General features: G+C 38.8%; 2 protein-coding genes across 3 annotated transcripts in view; one reads left to right on the top strand and one right to left on the bottom strand.

Moving 5' to 3' along the window:
* Window positions 1-93: 93 nt before the first annotated feature.
* LOC139934018 (uncharacterized) overlaps window positions 94-19,754 on the bottom strand; it is a 128,058-nt gene continuing 108,397 nt past the window's right edge. For both annotated transcript variants that reach the window (XM_071928289.1, XM_071928290.1), the window contains exons 47-56: window positions 18,765-18,935; window positions 17,883-18,089; window positions 16,174-16,343; window positions 14,204-14,321; window positions 12,641-12,817; window positions 11,734-11,904; window positions 10,596-10,769; window positions 4,979-5,153; window positions 3,730-3,827; window positions 94-3,176 (exon numbers count right to left, since the gene is read on the bottom strand). In XM_071928289.1, coding sequence (XP_071784390.1) covers window positions 3,022-3,176; window positions 3,730-3,827; window positions 4,979-5,153; window positions 10,596-10,769; window positions 11,734-11,904; window positions 12,641-12,817; window positions 14,204-14,321; window positions 16,174-16,343; window positions 17,883-18,089; window positions 18,765-18,935 — 1,616 coding nt within the window. In that variant the 3' untranslated portion in view covers window positions 94-3,021. The remainder of the gene's footprint in view (window positions 3,177-3,729; window positions 3,828-4,978; window positions 5,154-10,595; window positions 10,770-11,733; window positions 11,905-12,640; window positions 12,818-14,203; window positions 14,322-16,173; window positions 16,344-17,882; window positions 18,090-18,764; window positions 18,936-19,754) is intronic.
* Window positions 5,221-10,253, top strand: LOC139933989 (integrase/recombinase xerD homolog). Its single transcript, XM_071928243.1, has 2 exons — window positions 5,221-6,146; window positions 9,048-10,253. The coding sequence occupies exons 1-2, from the start codon at window positions 5,885-5,887 to the stop codon at window positions 10,037-10,039; spliced, it is 1,254 nt and encodes a 417-aa protein (XP_071784344.1). The 5' UTR covers window positions 5,221-5,884; the 3' UTR covers window positions 10,040-10,253.

Here is a 19,754-nt window from a genome sequence, read left to right on the forward strand (position 1 = left end):
ACACAGATACAAAAAGTATCACATCATGAACGTGCTAACATGATTCACAAACCACTGGAAGTACACCAGCAAAACAATAAATCACCTCTCGTCTTCACGACAACATACAACCCCGCACTTTTCCACAAGGATATATCACGGGCAATCACTAAACATTGGCCTCTAATTCACAGCGATGAAACACTCACGGAAATTTTTCCGAACACACCCTTCATTGCTTTCAAAAAAGACAAAAACATACGGGAAAAGATCATCAGAGCCAAGTTGCCACCGGACACAACTGAGTCCGAAAGCGACATCGACGATCCCTCCCCCGCCAAAAAATTCTATAAAATTACAAGAAACACTTGAGGACTTGATTGCTTTACTTTGAATACTATCCAACAAACGGTACATGCCTTGGTTATCTATTCAAAAATACAAACATACCCACGGCTATGTCATAAACCCCACCATATTGGTTGCCTCATCCCCACATCTTTTTCAAGATGTAAACAAGAGATTACCCGATTCATTGAATCAACCTTACATGCAACTGACGAGGAAGCTTACATGACTTCCGAAAATTAGTTATTGCTACCCAAAGGATCTGCAAAAATATCCTAAATCTCGAAAACATTTTCGTTCACATACAGACCAGCATGTTTAAAATAACAACGGTGGAAATAGTACAGCACAGTTTACAATAATTGGAATCGTATTAATACAATACATATTTCATTTACCACAAGTCAACAGACACAACGTCACTGGATGGGAGAGCACCAACATTTATTATCCTTATCCTATCCTTTCCAATATTTACACCACACTTAAAGCTCAAACTGTGCTATTACATAAAAAAATTACTTCCCAATCCCTTCTGCCAATAATACATGCTTCACACATTTATTGATAAAAACTAGCATTTGTAAATACTTCAGTATGACCTGACAAATGTTGAAACCGTTGGATGAACCTCCGAGCCAATAACCGAGATTTATTTCGTCATTGTCATATAACTTTTGTAACAGACAATTTTGTTAAAATATATTAACACGCACTACCAAACATCCTGAGTATTATTTGGACGGAATTATAACTACTTCATCAAACCTGTTAAAGAGCTTGTCAAAGAACACCTACACTAACAAATATGCAAAATAATTGTCATAATATGGTAATTTATGGTAATGACAACAAAGAAAAATACAACATCCCAACAAACTAAAAAGCAACAGTCATTATAATTTTACTTTTTGAAGTATTTACATTTAAAAACACGTAACCAAACTTCCTGAAATTGTTTGGACGGAATTATCTCATTAGACTTGCTAAAGAACATGACAAAGCAGCCCTACACCAAGAAATGTACCCAATAACTTTGACAATAAGGTAATACATACTAATGACGTCCTGAGAAATCTTTGGACAGAAGTAACACTTTTACAAAACTCAAGAAATCTTAGGATTGAAATGTGCCAACCTCATTAAACTTGTATTAAAATGAACTTGACAAAGCACCCCTACACTGACAAATAAAAACAATTGTGAAAATAACTTTCACACCTATAACACATTCCAAACTACAAAATTAATGAATTTTGAAAATGTTTTCTTTTGCTATGCATGCAGTTCAAATGGTTTGACAAAAAGTCAGTTGCTGTCTTTTGCAGGGATAGAAACAATCCATTACCAATTTATAAGAAAATTTACAACATCAAAGCACTGAATTTTCTTTAATTTATTTTCGAAGTTTTTAAGCTGCTGCTGAAAATGCCTTATACTCTACAAAAACAACTACCTAGCATTATAATAATATACTCATTGCTTATGTCTCACACTTCTTTCGGTTGAGAAACTACTTGCAGACTTCAGGTAATGTCATTTGATCAAAATAATAGGTTATTACGCCCCATGTCCTCTTTAGAACCACCTCACCTCACCTAATTAGCGAATTACCATATGGTGGTAGCGCAAACTTCAACTTCCAGATTTTGTTTCCCAATATGCAAAATTTCAAATCCCACTGACCCTTCATTGGGCTGCAGTCATATGTGTCTGATCTTAAAGCCAGTGGACACTTTCGATAAACAGTATTTTCCAAGGCCCACACTTCGTGTATCACAACTTATATAAAATAACAAACCTGTGAGAATTTAGGTTCAATCGGTCATCGGAGTCGAGAGAAAATAACGGGAAACGCGCTTTGCCGTGTCATGACATGTGTTTAAAATAAATCCGTAATTCTCGCTAACGAGAGGTTATATTGTTTAATATTTTCTCAAAAAGTAAAGCATTTCATGGAACAATATTTCAAGAGAAGTCTTTCACCATTACCTTCTGTAAACCCTGTAAATTATTTGTAAATATGTGATTTTTTTTTTTTTTTTCCTGTACTAAAAGGGTATAATGGCTTTAAATGTAGTTTTGATATTTGTCCACTTCCAAATTTTTCGTAATTATCTATTGAACAATCTGCCCCCAACCTTAGTATTTTGAAAAACTAAAAACACTTCTGCCGTTGACAGCATGCATCAAAATGACGATGCTTTGACGTCATGCTTGGGAGTTTGTTTTGTAACAATACCTCCACACTGCAACAAAGTGGCTATACAAATTGCAGCTCCAAACTATGACGTAACATGAGAGATGACAAAACGGAGCTTTTCACAAATCTTTTAGAAAAGCACTGGATAGGGGTATTCAAAATTATTGTTTTTTTTTACAAAATTAAAATCTTTTTATAGTCATATGACTCGATTTCCTTATTGATTGAAACATCAAATGAAACTCAGCAAAGATCACGACTGGCGCTCAAATAGGTCGAGACCTCAGATTTAGAGTTTGAGGTCTCGAAATCAAGCATCTGAAAGCACACAAATTCGTGTGACGAGGGTGTTTTTTTCTTTTCATTATTATCTCGCCACTAAGATGACCCATTGAGCTCAAATTTTCACAGGTTAGTTATTTTATGCACATGTTGAGATACACTAACTGTGAAGGCGAGTCTTTGACAATTACCAAGAGTGTCCACTGTCTTTAAGTGTCCATATGTTGATCTTCCTTGCTAAAAGCCTGGGTTGGTGTGAGCCATGATTGTTCAGTGTTGTACTCTGGTGGAAGTTCTGGCTTCTCCACGACAAATGCTTCGTAGGGAGGAGGAGAGCAACTTTGAGGAGATTGTCCACGTTCATCTGTAATGAAGATGTATATATACAATTCTGTCATGTCTTACTTTCAAGAAGAAGTTTATGCAGTGATTTCTAAGATGTTTGTGATTTCTGAGATCTTTTGGTTGGATGATTTACAAGATTTTTAGCAGACTGCTTCTGTAGATGTTGTGTGTTTTGGAATTCACTGTGTTTTGTGCATATTTTTTATATTATATGTAATTAGAGAGTTGGCATCCTGTAATTTCTAGTTTTGGATAGAATAAAGTTATCTTATCTAATGTAATTTAATCCAGTTTTAGTTGAGTGAATTCTAAGATGTTTCAGTTGACTGTTTTTAAGATGTTCCAGTATCCTTATGTATCAGACGTTTCAGTTTGTTGTATTCTAAGACGACTGATTTGTTAGATGTTTTAATTGGATAATTAATAAGACGTTAATTTTTTTTCTCAGTGAAAAATGACCTGTGCACATGACCTGAAATATCTGTGTTTTTGTTTTTTTTTTGGTGGGGGGAGGGGGGGGGGTGGCGCAGAGGTTGGGTAAAAGTGATTAGTTTTTCGTTGCTCTAGCTTACCTCGAATATATGGATTGCTGGGTCCTGGCTGCATCTCATACGCAGTTAACAGTCGATCTGGTTCCGGTGATTGTGAAACTTCATTTTTCACAGTTAACCTTCAATAAATAATATCAATATAAATATTATGTTTTTTTTTTTTTTACCCATACACCGATGTGTGTTAGCACTGTATACTCAGTACTTTCCGCGAGCCCTGTGAAAAAAATTTCACAGGCATGTTACTCGAGTGGGATTTGAACCAACGACCCTTGCAATTCTAGAGCAGTGTCTTACCAACTAGACTATCGAGCTGTAGCTAGAGGCAGTTCAAACACTATGTTTTGGCAGTGGGTACCGCAACGATATAAGAGATGTTTAATATAAGTATTTGTATAAGGCCATAGCTTTCCACCAAAACCAAACCTTCATCCGAGGCATAAACAAGCACAAACAAAAACATATCCGTTTAAAGAAAAATAAGAAGCACAGGAATAAGGGAAGGTATCCAGAAGAAAAAAACGAGGAAATATCGCAAAGTTGAGGTTACAAACAATTGGGTGGCTAACAGCCAACAAGAGTAAAGTGTATAATGAGCTAACTGTACTGCAAGTTACTCATGCACCTTTTGTTGCTATAAATTTGTATGTCAGTTAAAAAAAACCACCAATATATGCTCTGATGCAATTCTTGAGAAACAAACAATAAACTTTTAAAGAGAGCTCCAGTTGTCACAAAATTTAAGTAAAAGGAAATCACCGAAGTTCAACATTTTTGACACAACTCCCTCAGGATAAAAAAAGCTCAGCGCACTTTAAATTGTTGCTACTTCAAGCTGAATAAGCTGGCTAACCCTTGCGGATAAATTTCCTTAAAATACTGTTTTCGTTTTTCAAATACTGTTCTGTTGCATTCTCACGAGACAACAAATAGTTCAACAGGAAATGAAGGCAACGAACGAATTTCATAAAAAAGTTGCTTTCAAAATTTCTGCCAAACAAAGTTGAGTAGGACACCAGTCGCTGACGGTGTATACAAGATTGTTTTGCTTAATCTGAGACCTCAAAGTCTAATTCTGAAGTCTTGAAATCAGTTTTGTGGAAAATTTCTTCTTTCTCGAAAACTACCTCACTTCAGAGGGAGCCGCATCTCACAATGTTTTATACTATCAACCTCTCCCCATTATCCGTGACCAAGTAAGGTTTTATGCTTATAATTATTTTGAGTAATTACCAATAGTGTCCACTGCCTGTAAAAGAGAGATACTTACTTTTTCAACAGGAGGCATAACAGTATGCTGGCAATAATAAGAGCAAAGAGTCCGGAGATTCCTATGATCACAAAGATGATGTTAAAACCGTGTGCTGCTGGAGGAGCTCTTGGTAATTGCTCTGTGGTGGTCGGTGCTGTTGTGGTCCTTGTTGTAGTTGTGTTTGTTGGAAGATCTGATGACCAAATAAACAAAGACAAAAATAAAACTCAGGAGAGGCACTTTTATAACAAATAAGTTAATTTTCTTTTCGTTATTGCACGACAGGTGCAGCACGCTCGTTAGAGCGTGCCATGATTACGTAAGGTTTCCTTTCACATTCTCCCTTAAAACGGGGCGTTTTCAGCTTAGCAATCACTCTCGGTAGAGCAACTTACCTCGCTACACACTCAATCGTCCGTTCTCTATGCTCTAATCTTATAATACCGTACACAACAAATTAGAAGATGAATCCTGAGGCTTCGAATGAAGACATACTTTTGGCAATACAAACCTTGTCAAGCAGTATAGACACCAAAGTGGAGTCTGCAATCAAGAAACAACGGACATCAGCTGAAATTGAGTATGAATTTAAGAGCATCGGAAACAAAGACCAGTTTCGACATACTGAAAAACTCAATGCTCTGGTAGAATCGGCCATTGCATCAATAAAAGTTGGAGACCTTAACTCCGGATTGGGTCTACTTAGTTCAGTTATAGAGCTGAATAAACAACGCCAGAAGCTTATCAAGGTTGCAGATAGATCTACACAAGGCTGGGCAACCGTTAAAGAATACATCACGGACGAGTTGGCAGATGACTCCGGAGACGAAAAAAGACTGAAAAAGGCCGAAAAGTCTGCTGCATCCAAAAAGGCCGAGCTCAAGAAATCTAAGGTGAAGCCCACTCGTCCTTCCCAGTTCAGCCATGGAGCCCCATCTCGTGCTCCTTATTCTTTTCGTCCTTTCGCCCCCAGTCATTTCAGCAGCCCATACCGACCAGAGAGTCGCACCTGCTTCCAGTGCGGCATTACTGGACACGTCCGGACCAGTTGCCCTTCCCTACGTGCACTACGACAACCACGAAGACTGCAAACTCCAGCCACCGGACTCTCAGACACATCCGGCCATTAGAAACTGGGAATCGGCTGAAGGCGATTTACCCGGTCACATGCCCACAGGCGTAAAAGGTAAACTTAAACCTTGTATTTCATTCTGGAGAAATGTTCTCAAAGCAAGCCCCTTTGTATTAGATGTTATAGAAACAGGTTATAAGATTCCGTTTTATTTAGAACCACCACCCATTGTTTTGAAAAACAATAAGTCCAGCCTAAACCACGCCCAGTTTGTTGAGACCGCCATTTCCGAATTGATCACAAAAAGATGCATTGTAGAATTAGACTCGCCGCCATATTGCTGTAACCCTTTAACCGTTGCAGAAGGTAAAAAGCTGCGCTTGGTTTTAGATTTGCGGCATCCGAACCATTTCATTTGGAAATCAAAGTTCAAGTACGAAGACCTCGCCCATATCGCTCCAGCACTTGACAGTAACCAGGTGTATTTTTCTTTCGACCTTGAATCTGGATATCACCACGTAGAAATATTTCCGCCACATCAAAATACTTGGGTTTTTCCTGGCATCATTGCGATAACCATGTTAGATATTACATGTTTACTGCCCTTCCATTTGGATTAAGCAGCGCATGCCACCTTTTTACTAAGCTAACAAGGCCGCTAGTGTATTTTTGGCGCTCTCAGGGTATTATTTCTTTCATGTACATTGACGACGGTCTTATAATTTCATCAGACCATGCTTCAGCGCAAAGTAGCAAAAATATAGTGCGAAATACCATCAACAATAGCGGCTTTGTTCCTAGTAAAACAAAATGCATATGGGAACCCACCGAAGAAATACAATACTTGGGTCTCATCATTGATTCCAGGAATTTGCTGTTTCGCATACCACAGAAGAAACTGTACAAACTTCTGTCAACGATCTCTGCAATTTTTACGGCACACAAAGCCAACAATTGCGTACCAGTTAAACAGCTGGCATGTTTCACGGGTCAAGTGATCTCGATGTCCCTAGCATTGGGCCCCATTGCTAGATTAATGACTCGTGACTCATATAGATCAATCGAATCAAGTGATTCCTGGAATCAATCGATAAAGTTACGCAACGACACTGTAGCTGAACTCGAATTCTGGGCCCAAAACATCGTTTCTCTTAACGGCTTTTCCATCAGACTCAGGCTTGTCCCATCTATGACCATTTATTCAGATGCCAGTGATGTAGGTTACGGCGGATATGTTGAAAACCAACCAAATCTCAAGATTCAAGGAAACTGGTCACAATCAGAAAAACGTAAAAGCTCAACTTGGCGCGAACTAGCAGCGGTCCTTAACTTACTCTTAGAACTTCAACACGTGGTTTCCCACAAAACTATCAAATGGTGTACTGACAATTCAAACGTGCCAAAGATAATCACGCGTGGTAGTGTCAAACCCGATCTACATAACATTGCATTGTCAATATATACTTTGTCTAAGAAACACGATTTCATCCTAATTCCTGAGTGGTTACCTAGAAATGAGAACAAACTCGCTGATAAGATAAGCAAATCTAAAGATTTTGATGATTGGGCAATTGATTCTGTGTCATTCAATCTCATAGACAATCTTTGGGGACCCCACTCAATAGATCGCTTTGCCTCACCTCACAACGCAAAACTCCCCAGGTTCAACGCTTGATTTTGGTGCAAAGCGGTATGCGGCGTAGATGCCTTTTGCCAAAGCTGGACATCTGAAAACAACTATTTCTGTCCCCCCGTGTCCCTTATTATACAAGTCATTAAACGCATTGTTGCGGTCAAAGCAACAGGCACTCTAGTAATCCCAAAATGGACAACATCAGCATTTTGGCCCTTCGTCTGCCCAGACGGCATACACCTAGACTATTCAATTGTAGATTGGAAAGTATTGCAAACGTCATTCAGCCCTTCATCATTGGGTAAGAGCACAGTTTTCCGAAATAATCCCAATTTTTTCATGCTTAGCTTTGAGATACGATTTTTCACAATCGTTCAGATCTTCGAACATGGGGTTTTGTCTTTCTCCTCTCGGCATCTGCCCTGAATGTGCCGTTCACGCATAAAAAACTTATATTTTCTTATAAACAGTCGGTCAAAAATTGTTGACGAAGCGACGATTGCGTATGATTGAAAGATATGATTGTATATAACAATGCAGTTGATTGCAATTGGGCTAATTGTAGCCGATGCCGATTTGTGTGCATCACCGTAATGGATGGTTTTTTATAACCAGTATGGGAATCACCTTCGATTTTTCCTCAGATGATATTATTGCATGCATGCCTTTTTGCTTTACCCTTTCTTTGGCGTTCTCTAAATACTATGCGAGGCGAGCAGCTCCGCCATTACAATGTTCACCAAAACATTACGTTTGTGTTGTTTTTCTTTGTCTATTCTTTAACTTTACATGAGGTAAATTTAGAAAAGAAAATAATTTTCTAACGTAAGAATGGATTAAGAAAGTTAATTTTCTTTTCGTTATTGCACGACAGGTGCAGCACGCTCGTTAGAGCGTGCCATGATTACGTAAGGTTTCCTTTCACATTCTCCCTTAAAACGGGGCGTTTTCAGCTTAGCAATCACTCTCGGTAGAGCAACTTACCTCGCTTCCCACCGCAACCCGCCCTATCAAAAAAAAAAAAAAAAAAAAAATGCTCGGAGAAAGGATAGCGCGACCTACGTCCAACATCCTGGTCGCGTCCACGGTTCCTCCACAAGTTGGGGGTTTTACGTGGCCACTGAGCGCTGATAACTCAGCCTGGTGTTGGACGCCGAGCTTTTGTTGCACGTTTTTCAGTAGCAACACCAAATTAAGTGCATATTACACGCACTTGCTTCTATATATTCTGAAACGACAGATAATTTTCCTTATCTCCGAATTTTTGCAGACCGGCTAATTTAGCCATGAATTAGCAAATATTGCATATACATATATATAGCTTTTAGGCTATGGTACGGAGCACAACTTTTGCTGCTCTCTTTTTACTTTGTCTGTTTCAGATAGATGGTTGGCACTCTCTCATTCAGCAACTGACCCGGAACTAAAGCAACTTGCCCTTGGAGCCCTACCAAAACTATTAATGTCATCAAGAGCACACTCAACAACGATAAAATACAGCAATAGTTGGAAACGATGGGAATCATGGGCTTCATCCAAGACCGGCGTCAAATCATTTCCCGTCAACCCAACAGATTTCGCCCTATATTTGTCTTCATTTTATTCATCCGGTCATAAAACGGCAGCAGATTCTGCAGCAGCTGCTGTTGCCTGGGCACATAGCTTGGCTGGATTACCGTCACCTACAAACGATCCATTGGTCAAAACAACCATACAAGGCTACAAGAGACTCACAGCCTCTACCCCAAATCGGAAGGAACCGGTAACACCTGAAATCATGGCAAAACTTTATAATGCTCACGGTCAACCTAGTGCAGCATTAGGCGATTTACGCATCCTATTCGTATGCTTTGTCTGTTACGCAGGTTTCCTTCGTTTCAACGACATCAGTAATGTAAGACGAACGGACTGTAGTATACTCAGTGACAGTCTCGTCATACATTTATGCAAGTCAAAAACTGATCAATACCGCCAGGGCAATAATATAACAATTGCAAGAACATTTCAGCCAACCTGTCCAGTTGTAATCACAGAACGATATTTCCAAGCAATGGGCGATCCTGACACTTCTCCTCTACCGGTACTTCGCAGAATGACACGTTCCAAAACCGGTCTCGTTCCTACTACTCATGGGTTAAGCTACACCAGAACCAGAGAGATTGTACTAGAAGCCCTCCGACCATTCGTTCCAGATATTCACAAGTTCGGACTCCATAGCCTGAGGTCAGGCGGTGCATCCGCAGCTTCAAAGGCCCTACTCCCATCTCACTTAATATCCATGCACGGAAGATGGAAAACCGAAAAGGCCAGAAATGCATACATAAAAACTGATCCGCAAACACGTTTGCTCCCCTCATCTGTACTTGGAATTTGAAATTGAATTTAATGAGATTATGTGAATAATTGGCTAGTTAAGCCGACGAGAATAATGATGAAATTTAAATTAAATGAGTTGAATTAAGTATGTGAATGTCATGAATAAATACTATGCGAGGCGAGCAGCTCCGCCATTACAATGTTCACCAAAACATTACGTTTGTGTTGTTTTTCTTTGTCTATTCTTTAACTTTACATGAGGTAAATTTAGAAAAGAAAATAATTTTCTAACGTAAGAATGGAGTAAGAAAGGGAAGTAACCGGAAACCAACACAACAGGAAACAACTGAGCTCACACCGAGGACTCTGATGCTGGACCAGGATGCGTAGAAGACCACCATCAGTTTCAAGACCACCATCAGTTTCCTGAGAAGGTGTCGGCAGAAGACATCCTCATTTTCAACTACTACGTTCAACTACTCGTTCAAAACTACAGAATTTTTGTCACATCCCAGTCTCATTACTGAATGTATTTCAGAAAGGTTACTCCCTGCTCCCTCCCTTACCCCACTTCTAGTCCCCTACCCCCAAACTGTGTGAATCATATTTCTTACGGTAGCAATCTGTTGAACTGACTGCTCCAGTACCGTTAGTAATCATTCCATCTGGGCAGTCAATGCAGTACTCCATCCCAGTTTCATTGCTGAAGGTGTTTTCAGGGCAGAAATCACATCGGTTATCTCCAATCACATCGCTCCATACACGGTACGAACCCTTCTCACATACAGCTACAGGAAAAATTAAAAACGATTATTGCTTTTTATATCACGCTATACACACCCAAAGATCATCTCAAAGCGTTTCTACTATTATTACCACTGGTCACTTGGCCATTAAAATCATTCCTTAAACCATCTCAGCTCTCTGGGGAGTATACATCGTGTGCAACAAATATGCACTACTCGGCTAAATTAATCACGAGAACCATCTCTACCCATTTACTTCTCGGTGAGAAGCAATTAAAGATGTGTCACAACTTGGACTTGAACCCAAACTCTGAACAGAAATACCAGAGCTTGAATTCGGTGCTCTTATAATTATCCCCTCGACCAAAACACCCCCACACAATAAATACCACGCATTCAACAAAATTGTTCCTAGAAAAATCTTCATACCCAAACAAAATTTCTAAATGCTTCAAAAGCAAATGAAAGCTCAGTTGGTAGAGTGTCAGTTCGTTAATCTGTGGGTAATTGGTTCAAATTGTGCTCTTGTAATTTTGTCTTTGTTTTTGCCCCAAATCATTTGAAATTTACTCAGTCAGTTTCCCTTTTGGTTCAATGGTTGATATCACTCTTAAAGGCAGTGGACACTATTGGTAATTACTCAAAATATTTATTAGCATAAAACCTTTCTTGGGGACGAGTAACGGGGAGAGGTTGATGGTATAAAACATTGTGAGAAACGGCTCCCTCTGAAGTGCCATGGTTTTCGAGAAAGAAGTAATTTTCCACGAATTTGATTTCGAGACCTCAGGGTTAGAACTTGAGGTCTTGAAATCAACCATCTAAATGCATACAACTTCGTGTGACAAGGGTGTTTTTTTCTTTCATTATTATCTCGTAAGTTCGATGACCGATTGATCTCAAATTTTCACAGATTTGTTATTTTATGCATATGTTAAGATACACCAACTGTGAAGGCTAGTCCTTGACAATTACCGATAGTGTCCACTGTCTTTAAGACACTCACCAAAGCATTCAGTGATGTTACTTGCCCCCTTGCCATAAGTGACCATCTCATGAGGGCAGTTGGTACATGAAGACTGCCCTTCCTGATCCTGATATGTACCAACAGGGCAAGGCAGGCAATCAAATTCATTCTCCGAACTCTGGAAAAGAAATGTCCCCTCCCCACATCTCACTGCGAAGAAAAGCAAAAGTAAGTAAAGCTGAATTTAAGAAGTATTTTTCTTATTGCATGGCTAGATCAAGATGGAAAGAGCCATGTCAGTTTGGTGGACAAACCAAATGAAAAAGTTCAGTAAAAAAATACTGCATGAGCTTTCATGTCAAAGTACCACTTTGAACTGTATAACGATAAAGAAACTTACCACTTTAAGCAGTCTAAACGTAAGAGTAAATAACAGCTTTGTAGTCTCTCCTTTAATCTGGGACCGAGCGGGTTATGGCAATTCCAACTTTTAGAAAGCACACAAATAAAACAGGCTAGACTATAAAGCCCACTTGATACTTCCTTCGAATGCAATACAAATTTTGACGTCACAAATTTGTGAACGGTCACAGTGAAAACAGCCATGTGACATAAAACTTCCCATGCTTAAGTTGACCTTAGGTCCCTGCTAGAGGCTACAAACAGGGCCCAATTTCATAGAGCTGCTCAAGCACAAAGTTTTGCTTAAGCGAACAAATCCTTGCTTAGTAAAATCAGATTACCGTCCAAGACTCCACTCAATTATTATGCTAAATAAACAACAGCTAAATACTAGTCACAGGCAATGTGTATGGCATGAAATTTTTGCCGTTAACATGTGTTAAATAAGCAAGCTATTTTCGTGCTTAAGCAAATTATTTGCTTAAGCAGCTCTATGAAATTGGCCCCTGGTCACTGGGATCCAAAAGGGCTAAGAAAAACTCACCACAGAATCCATCATCAGTTTGAGCAGTTCCCTCTGGGCACGTGTTGAAGGCATCAGTAACAATGGAGCTGAGGTCAGGACTTTTGACCTCTCCGTCGATCACCAGTTCAAACTCTCCAGCTTCGACGACAGTGACTAAACCACTTACAGATTCAACTAAAGCTTGCCCACCATTTTCTATAATAAAAAAAAGACAGCAGTCCAACCATAAAAATACACCACTGTTAACCAGATTAAAAGCTCTCATAGCGTACTTAATAATAATAATAAATTCTTTCATAGCGCATTTCACATTACATATAATGCTTTATATTGGTGCCCTGGTCATAGGTCCAATAACATCCCTTTTTTAATGTTTCTCAGCTCCCTTGTGAGTATACAGCCCTGAGCAGCCTGTAAGGCCCTTGTGGCTTTTCAAGTACAATATCAACCTCGACCCTCCCAGGTACCCGTTTATATCCCCAGGTGAAGAGAAGCAGTATAGTAAAGTATCCTACTCCAGTGTCAAGACCAGGATTCGAACCCACACTCCGGTGACTGCACTATAACTTGAATTTGATGATCTTAACCACTCAGGCATTACACTCAACGTAAGTAGAGATACAATAGTGGCTATGGAAAACCATCTACTCTTCTTGAACATCTGACCCGTTTATCCAGCTATGGGGATGGACCTTTAGTAACATTTCACCCCGCCCCTGGAACTCTCTGCCTCAACATCTCAAGGACACAGATGACATCTTGCGATTCCAACATTCTCTCTAACCCCATCTCTTCAGATTAGCCTTTAAAGACATCGCGTAAATTTTGTCTTCTTGTTCTTGACCAGCGCCTTTGAATGTTGTAGATTAAGTGCGCTTTAAAAATGCTTTTTTATTATTATTATTAACATGCTGGTATGATCCTCATGATAAGGGACAAGGTGTACATTTCTAAGGGTTTCTAAGGGAAACAGGTCAAAATCATATTATATGGAAATTGCCATTATTAAATAACATCAGAAACAGACTATAGACAATTTGTCCCAGCTTCAATCAAATTCCATACCCATGGCTTTTGTTTTACTAAAGAAGCTTATGGTTGATGATTGCAATGGATAAGCTTGTACAGCTTCTTTATTAGAATATTTCAAAATCAAATTGAATCTAGTAGTTGAATGAGTGAGTTTTCAATTTTGAACACTAACAATATTTGGCACTAAAGCTCCATCGCTTCGCTACCAAAATTAGGATGAACTATGAACAAGGCTTTCACATCAAAACTCAATAAATTTGATATCACAATGAGTAGATTTTTCGATTTTTTCCCCCACATAATTTCCTTCTTTAAGGTGACTCAAGGATTGGCTCTTTAGAATTTGATTCTATAAAATGAAACCATAATCCCGCCAGGATCCCACCGAAATCTAGTCGGGAAAGAAACCCGGTAGGATGCTGTTTTTTTAAACATCAGGATGCCGGTTCAGGTCATTTTAGATGAACTGTGATAACTGGCGAGATAATTTACAACCGAGATTCCATTTGGAATTCTTTTACTTTGATTTTACTGTATGTATTATCAAACCTGTTCCATTTCCAGTTGCATTTCCTGTCTCAGTTAAGTTAATGAAGACAGTCACTGTGAGTTGGATACCAGATACTGCCTGTCTGACTCCTCGACCGCCATGGTTACAGTTCCCAACCTGAGATATCGATGAGAAAAAGATTGAGAAATTTTGTGGCGATTCTTGATATTTTGGAGGATCTTTCGGGGGCATGGTTGGCTTGTGCGTAAAGCACTCACCTCTCACCAAGATGATCCTGGTTCGATACTCCACCAGGGCCATGGTTGAGTTGAAATGTGCGTTATGGTCCAGAAAACCTTTGTGGCACAGCAGAGAACCAATGCAGCATTGGTTCTCTGCTGTGCCACAAGGGTTTTCCGGACCATCCGATTATTGAAAAATCAAACACCTGCAATCTCTGGCTGTGCTTTGTTGTCATAATGTGGTTGGCTGCCAAAAACGCGCCCTTGCATGCCTGCTTCTCGAACACATTGAAGCCGAGTCCTTCGCAATTTAGCTCTTAGCTGCGAGTAAGGATGATTAGCCTCCCAAATTGCTATAATTATTATTATTATTTGGGTTGAATGAAAATCTTATGCAGATAGTGCTTTGAGCTGACTACAAGTATGTGGGAGCCCAGAGTCCGTTTAAAGGGCCTGGGAGTGTGTGGAGTGAGGACACTCCTGATACCAATTACTGTGTTATATAAGTCTAGTCTATTTTCAGGCGCACTGTTTAGTTCACTAAAAAACCTTGGCTAACAACCCACTAAGAAACATTGCTCTAGAGTGGGGACATTAACTAGGGGAAAGCAACCTTTTTGAATAGGAGATGGAACACTTCGACCTGGGGCATTGTGCTAACCCTGACATAAGGCTTTTTCACACTATCTGGCTCAAATCTGTTTTGAAAGCTACAAGGTTCCACTAGGTATTGGTTGTATAAAATTTTGATACTTTTAAATTTTGCTCTGCTGTTCGCACAGACTGAAGCGTAATAAGCAATCAGCTACACATGTAATGGAAGACTTAAGACGGAGTGTGCACGCTCAGAGCCGCGAAAAAGGATCATTATGTCTGCTGCCGCCAGCGCCTCAAAAGTCTCCTGTTTTCTACAGAACTTCAAAGCCTAATAAGTCTAGAGCATGGTTTCATCACCAATGGAGTGCTGGAGTGTCAAAGGTCAGTCAAAATCACCAGTTGGACCTTAATTCAACACGGATATTTTCAAATCGTGAAAAGGCCTGGACTTAAAGGCACTTATTTCACATTTAAAGATACTGGACACTGATGGTTTATTGTCAAAAACCAGTCGTCTCACTTGGTGTATCTCAACACAAGCATTAAATAACAAAGCTGTGAAAAATTGAACTCAAGTTGCAAGAAAAGAATGGAAAACACCCTTGTCGCGCACAAGTTGGGTGGTTTCTTGTGCTTGAATTCGAGACCTCAGCTGAGGTCTCGAATTCAATTGAAATATTTTAGCGAGGAATTACTCTTTCTCGAAACGGGCGTTACATGTACTTCAGAGGGAGCCATTTCTCACATGTTTTATACAATCAACAGCTCTCCATTGCTTAATTACCAAGTAGGCTTTTATGCTACAAGCTATTTTTGAGCAACTACCAGTGGTGTCCACTGCCTATAGTCAGATGTGGAATGAATATGCTTCCAGTCAGCAAATATCATACAATATAACATGGTTTGAGTCAATATTAGCTCCCCGAGGTATTGGAAGTTGACCCCCAGCTAACTTCCAATACCTCGAGGAGCTAATATTGACTATAGTTACCCTAATAAACCAAGTTATACTTGTTTTATTATACTTCATACATATTCAGTTACCGAAACATAATTTGGAGCAAGGGAAAATGGCGACTGTGCACATGATAAGTAAGAATGGACCAGTAAGAACTTGACTATCAGTATCAGTCATGTCGAATATGTTTGAGGTATACAGTAGTAATGTCCAATATACATCATTTACTTACAGACACTTCAGCGGTGCACGTTTTATCATTCACACAAGACAGAGATGGTTGTTTACTCAAAGATGAGTGTGTACTTTCCTTAACGGTCGCCATGTCCGCTTCAGAGCTACAGGAAACGCTGTTGAAATCGCATGACATCATGGCAGTGAAAGCTTCGACAGGTTTTGCCTCTGCAAAATGAAAAAATACAAATAATAATGAATGAGGTTTAAAGGCATTCCTTAGGGAGGGGTGACTCATTCTAAAGTATCAGGAAATACTGAGCTTTGTGTCAACCTTTGAAGTATCAGTGAAATTTTGTGATAAATCACTCAAGAAAATAAATGTATTATAGTTTGTTTGGTTGTTTTTCTTAAACATGCTTCATAAAGGGAATAAGATAGTAGGTGATGAGGTCTTAAACAGCAGTTTAAGAATGGCTGAGACCTTTGCAGGTTTTAACAAATGTTCAAGACTAGGTCACAACTCTTTTTTTCCCTTTCATAAACACAAGTCCATGAAAGCATTCCAAAACCTTAAAAATTTAAGAACCTGTCTGATACCTGTTGCAACTTCTGATCGGGCCCACTGTGACTAGATTTCCTTAGGCCATATTTATACTGCACGTTTAAACATAGTTTAGACAGATAGAAAAATTGATTAACTGGGCACGGTTCTTTTACATTTTGAGATTAAAGAAAGAGAAATAAAACATGTTTCAGAACACTGGGTCCTATGAATAAAAAGTAGTATTTACTGACGAGTACTAGCAAAAAGTAAAAGCATAAACTACCAAGTAGAAGCATTCAGTAAAAGCATCTTCTAAATTCCGTATGAATAAACATATTCTTTTACTGCAAAGTATTCACTTAATGCTTTGGAGTAAATACTTTCGATATACCATGGCTGAATGGCTCTTAACAAAAGGTTTCCTTTGTATTACAACTCCCATTCACGTCTACGTACGCGCTCACACACACAGCCAAAGCAGCATTTGATTTAACAGAAACATAGAAATCTTCAAGTCAGCCATGAGGTTTTTATTCTAACAACATTTTGATGAATGCGACTCATGGATAAACAGAATCAAAACGTTTTTGTTAAGATTTTGTAACTTGGAGTGGAGCATGACAGTGCTGGATAGAGAAGATGAGAGCTGGGTATGAGCATAGCTATTTAATTTAAACTTTAATAATAACACGAACAACATTCTATTGAAATGCATTTAATTGTTTAAAAAATTACTTCTTCTGATTTTATGAACAATAAGCCTTAATGATCGAGGCATTCATTTCTGAGTTGAAAAAGTTCTTTATATCTTTTAAAAAGCTTACTGTTATGATACACAATGTTTTTTTACAGTTTTATTTTATCCTCAGCTTCTATAAACAAGTTTGATTAAAAGCAGTTTGAGGTGTATTGTTTCTGTTGTGAAACACTGTGTATGTGTCTATTTAATATTTCAGTGATGAGAGCCATTCAGCCATGGTATATCAGAAGTATTTTACATACTTTGCAGTAAAAGAATAGGTTTATTCATCATAATTCAGAAGATGCTTTTACTGAATGCTTCTACTTGGAAGTTTATGCTTTTACTTTTTGCTAGTACTTGTCAATAAATACTACTTTTTATTCATAGGACCCAATGTGCTAGCAAAGCGTAAGGAGAAGCCAGCACCCCTTAAAATTCTCTCTTTGATTTGGAAAGGAGTAATACTGGATACACTTACCAACACACTGTGGTAATCTTGCAAGTGGATTATCTTCATTTTGATGGGGCCAGCGATAGCTAGAGCTTGGACCACAATGGTAGAAGCTCAAGGTTGACATACCAAAGGTATATCCATCCTTGCAGGAGATGGTGCAGTTTATTTCTTTGTCAGCTTTCTCCATACAGTCTGTCTTACCCTTATAAGGTCTACGGAGTTCACTACAGGCTGTTCATCAAACCAAGAGAATGAACAATAATAATAATAATAGAATTCTTAGATAGCGTAAAACATAACTGGAAGAAATCTTGATGCGCTTTACAAAAACTTAAAAATTACAAAGAATGAGGAAAAGCAAGTAGAAATAGATGGGTTTTGAAATAATCAGCTGTTATAAAAAAGAAGATGGTAGGGTGTATGAAAAAACCTTGGAGTCATACGACAGAGTCCACAGTGTGGGGGTGATGAGGAAGCTTTGGGAAGAGGACCTGAGAGATCAAGGAGGTGGATGACATCACTTCGACTTGAATTTTTGCTGTCCATGTGTAAGGGGGCCGAGGGCACTACAACATTTCGTTGGACGCAGGTTTGAATTTCAAGGAAGGTGACTCATTGATTTGTCTCTTTAGTGACCTTTGGTACAAGTAGGTCAATAGGTCAAGAGTGAGTAAACTTTGTCAAAACCGATAAATATTTCATAAGTGACTGCATCAATATGATGCACTATAAAGAGACAATACATATGAACTACAGCAAACAGTCAATATTCAAACAAGAAAGTGAGAAAACATTAACAAAATTGGAAAAATATCAAGCTAGAGAATCACTAAAGCAATACTTGTACAGCAAGCACAAGTAGGGCTTCTAACCGAAGAACCAGCACTGTATAAGGCAATCACCAACCTGGACATGTGTCGGTGTTGCAAGCCTTCTCCTCGGTGGCTTCCCCAGAGCAAGGTTGTCCTCCGTTTTCAGGCAGGGGATTGTCGCAGACACGTGATCTGGTTTGAGTTCCACCATCACAAGGCTCGGTGCAATTTGAATACGGCGTCCAAGGACCCCAACCGCCATCAACTGATTAGATCAAAGTGGAAAATTGAAATAGCTGATAAACTATATTCATCGTAGTTTGATTTCTTATGTCTACATTTGAAAGCTACGTCATCTTCCTTTGTGAACTGTTAACAATTACTCTTTGGCTTCTTTGTCTACAAACAAACTTGAAACTTGGTTCGATCCCAGCATTAGGTAGTGTGATCAAATCGTTTATAGTCAGCTTTATAGTAATATCAGTCACTTCAGTTAAAGGCAGTGATGGAAACTATTGGTAATTACTCAAAGTATTTAATAGTGTGACGGGCAGAAAAACGTGTGTAAAACGTATTTTTTATGCTTCTTTGTTGACTTAATATATTCATTTATTCACACTTTAAACTCCGGTTCAAGCGCCCCCAGCGGTGGCTTTATTTTCAAATTTATCAATTCGGGTCATTCTATACTTTGATGTCGGGAGAATAACAACTGTCAACTTCTTGTTCTTCTCCGACAGGTAATGATCTTTTCTCTTTATTTATTTCACATTTCTTCTTTATCATAAATTGCATTTTACCTTCATACAATACCTTGCATTTATACTTGTTTTATACATTTTGCTTAGATTTATAGCCACTTTTTAATGTTGTTTTGGCAAGATTCAGAATTGAGATTCGGCAATCAGGAGTTCCGCCCTTTTTCAGAACTTAGTTTCATTAACCTTTCTTTATTTATTATACATGAGTTTGAGTAATTAGAAAGAGATATTTGAGCTCTTGATGAGTAATATTTCTTTAGGTATATTTGCACAGTTTGCAAGGTTTATTTAATTGAATATTTGGGCTTTTCCAAGATGGCGGA

The sequence above is a fragment of the Asterias amurensis genome, chromosome 2, assembly GCF_032118995.1.
Source record: "Asterias amurensis chromosome 2, ASM3211899v1".
In the NCBI taxonomy this organism is placed as follows: domain Eukaryota; kingdom Metazoa; phylum Echinodermata; class Asteroidea; order Forcipulatida; family Asteriidae; genus Asterias; species Asterias amurensis.

Excerpts from the sequence above, each read along its gene's own strand:
- LOC139933989 (XM_071928243.1), top strand. The coding sequence starts at position 5,885 with ATGGAGCCCCATCTCGTGCTCCTTATTCTTTTCGTCCTTTCGCCCCCA. Across the intron at positions 6,147-9,047 it reads CATGCCCACAGGCGTAAAAG|ATAGATGGTTGGCACTCTCT; the intron begins GTAAACTTAAAC and ends TGTCTGTTTCAG.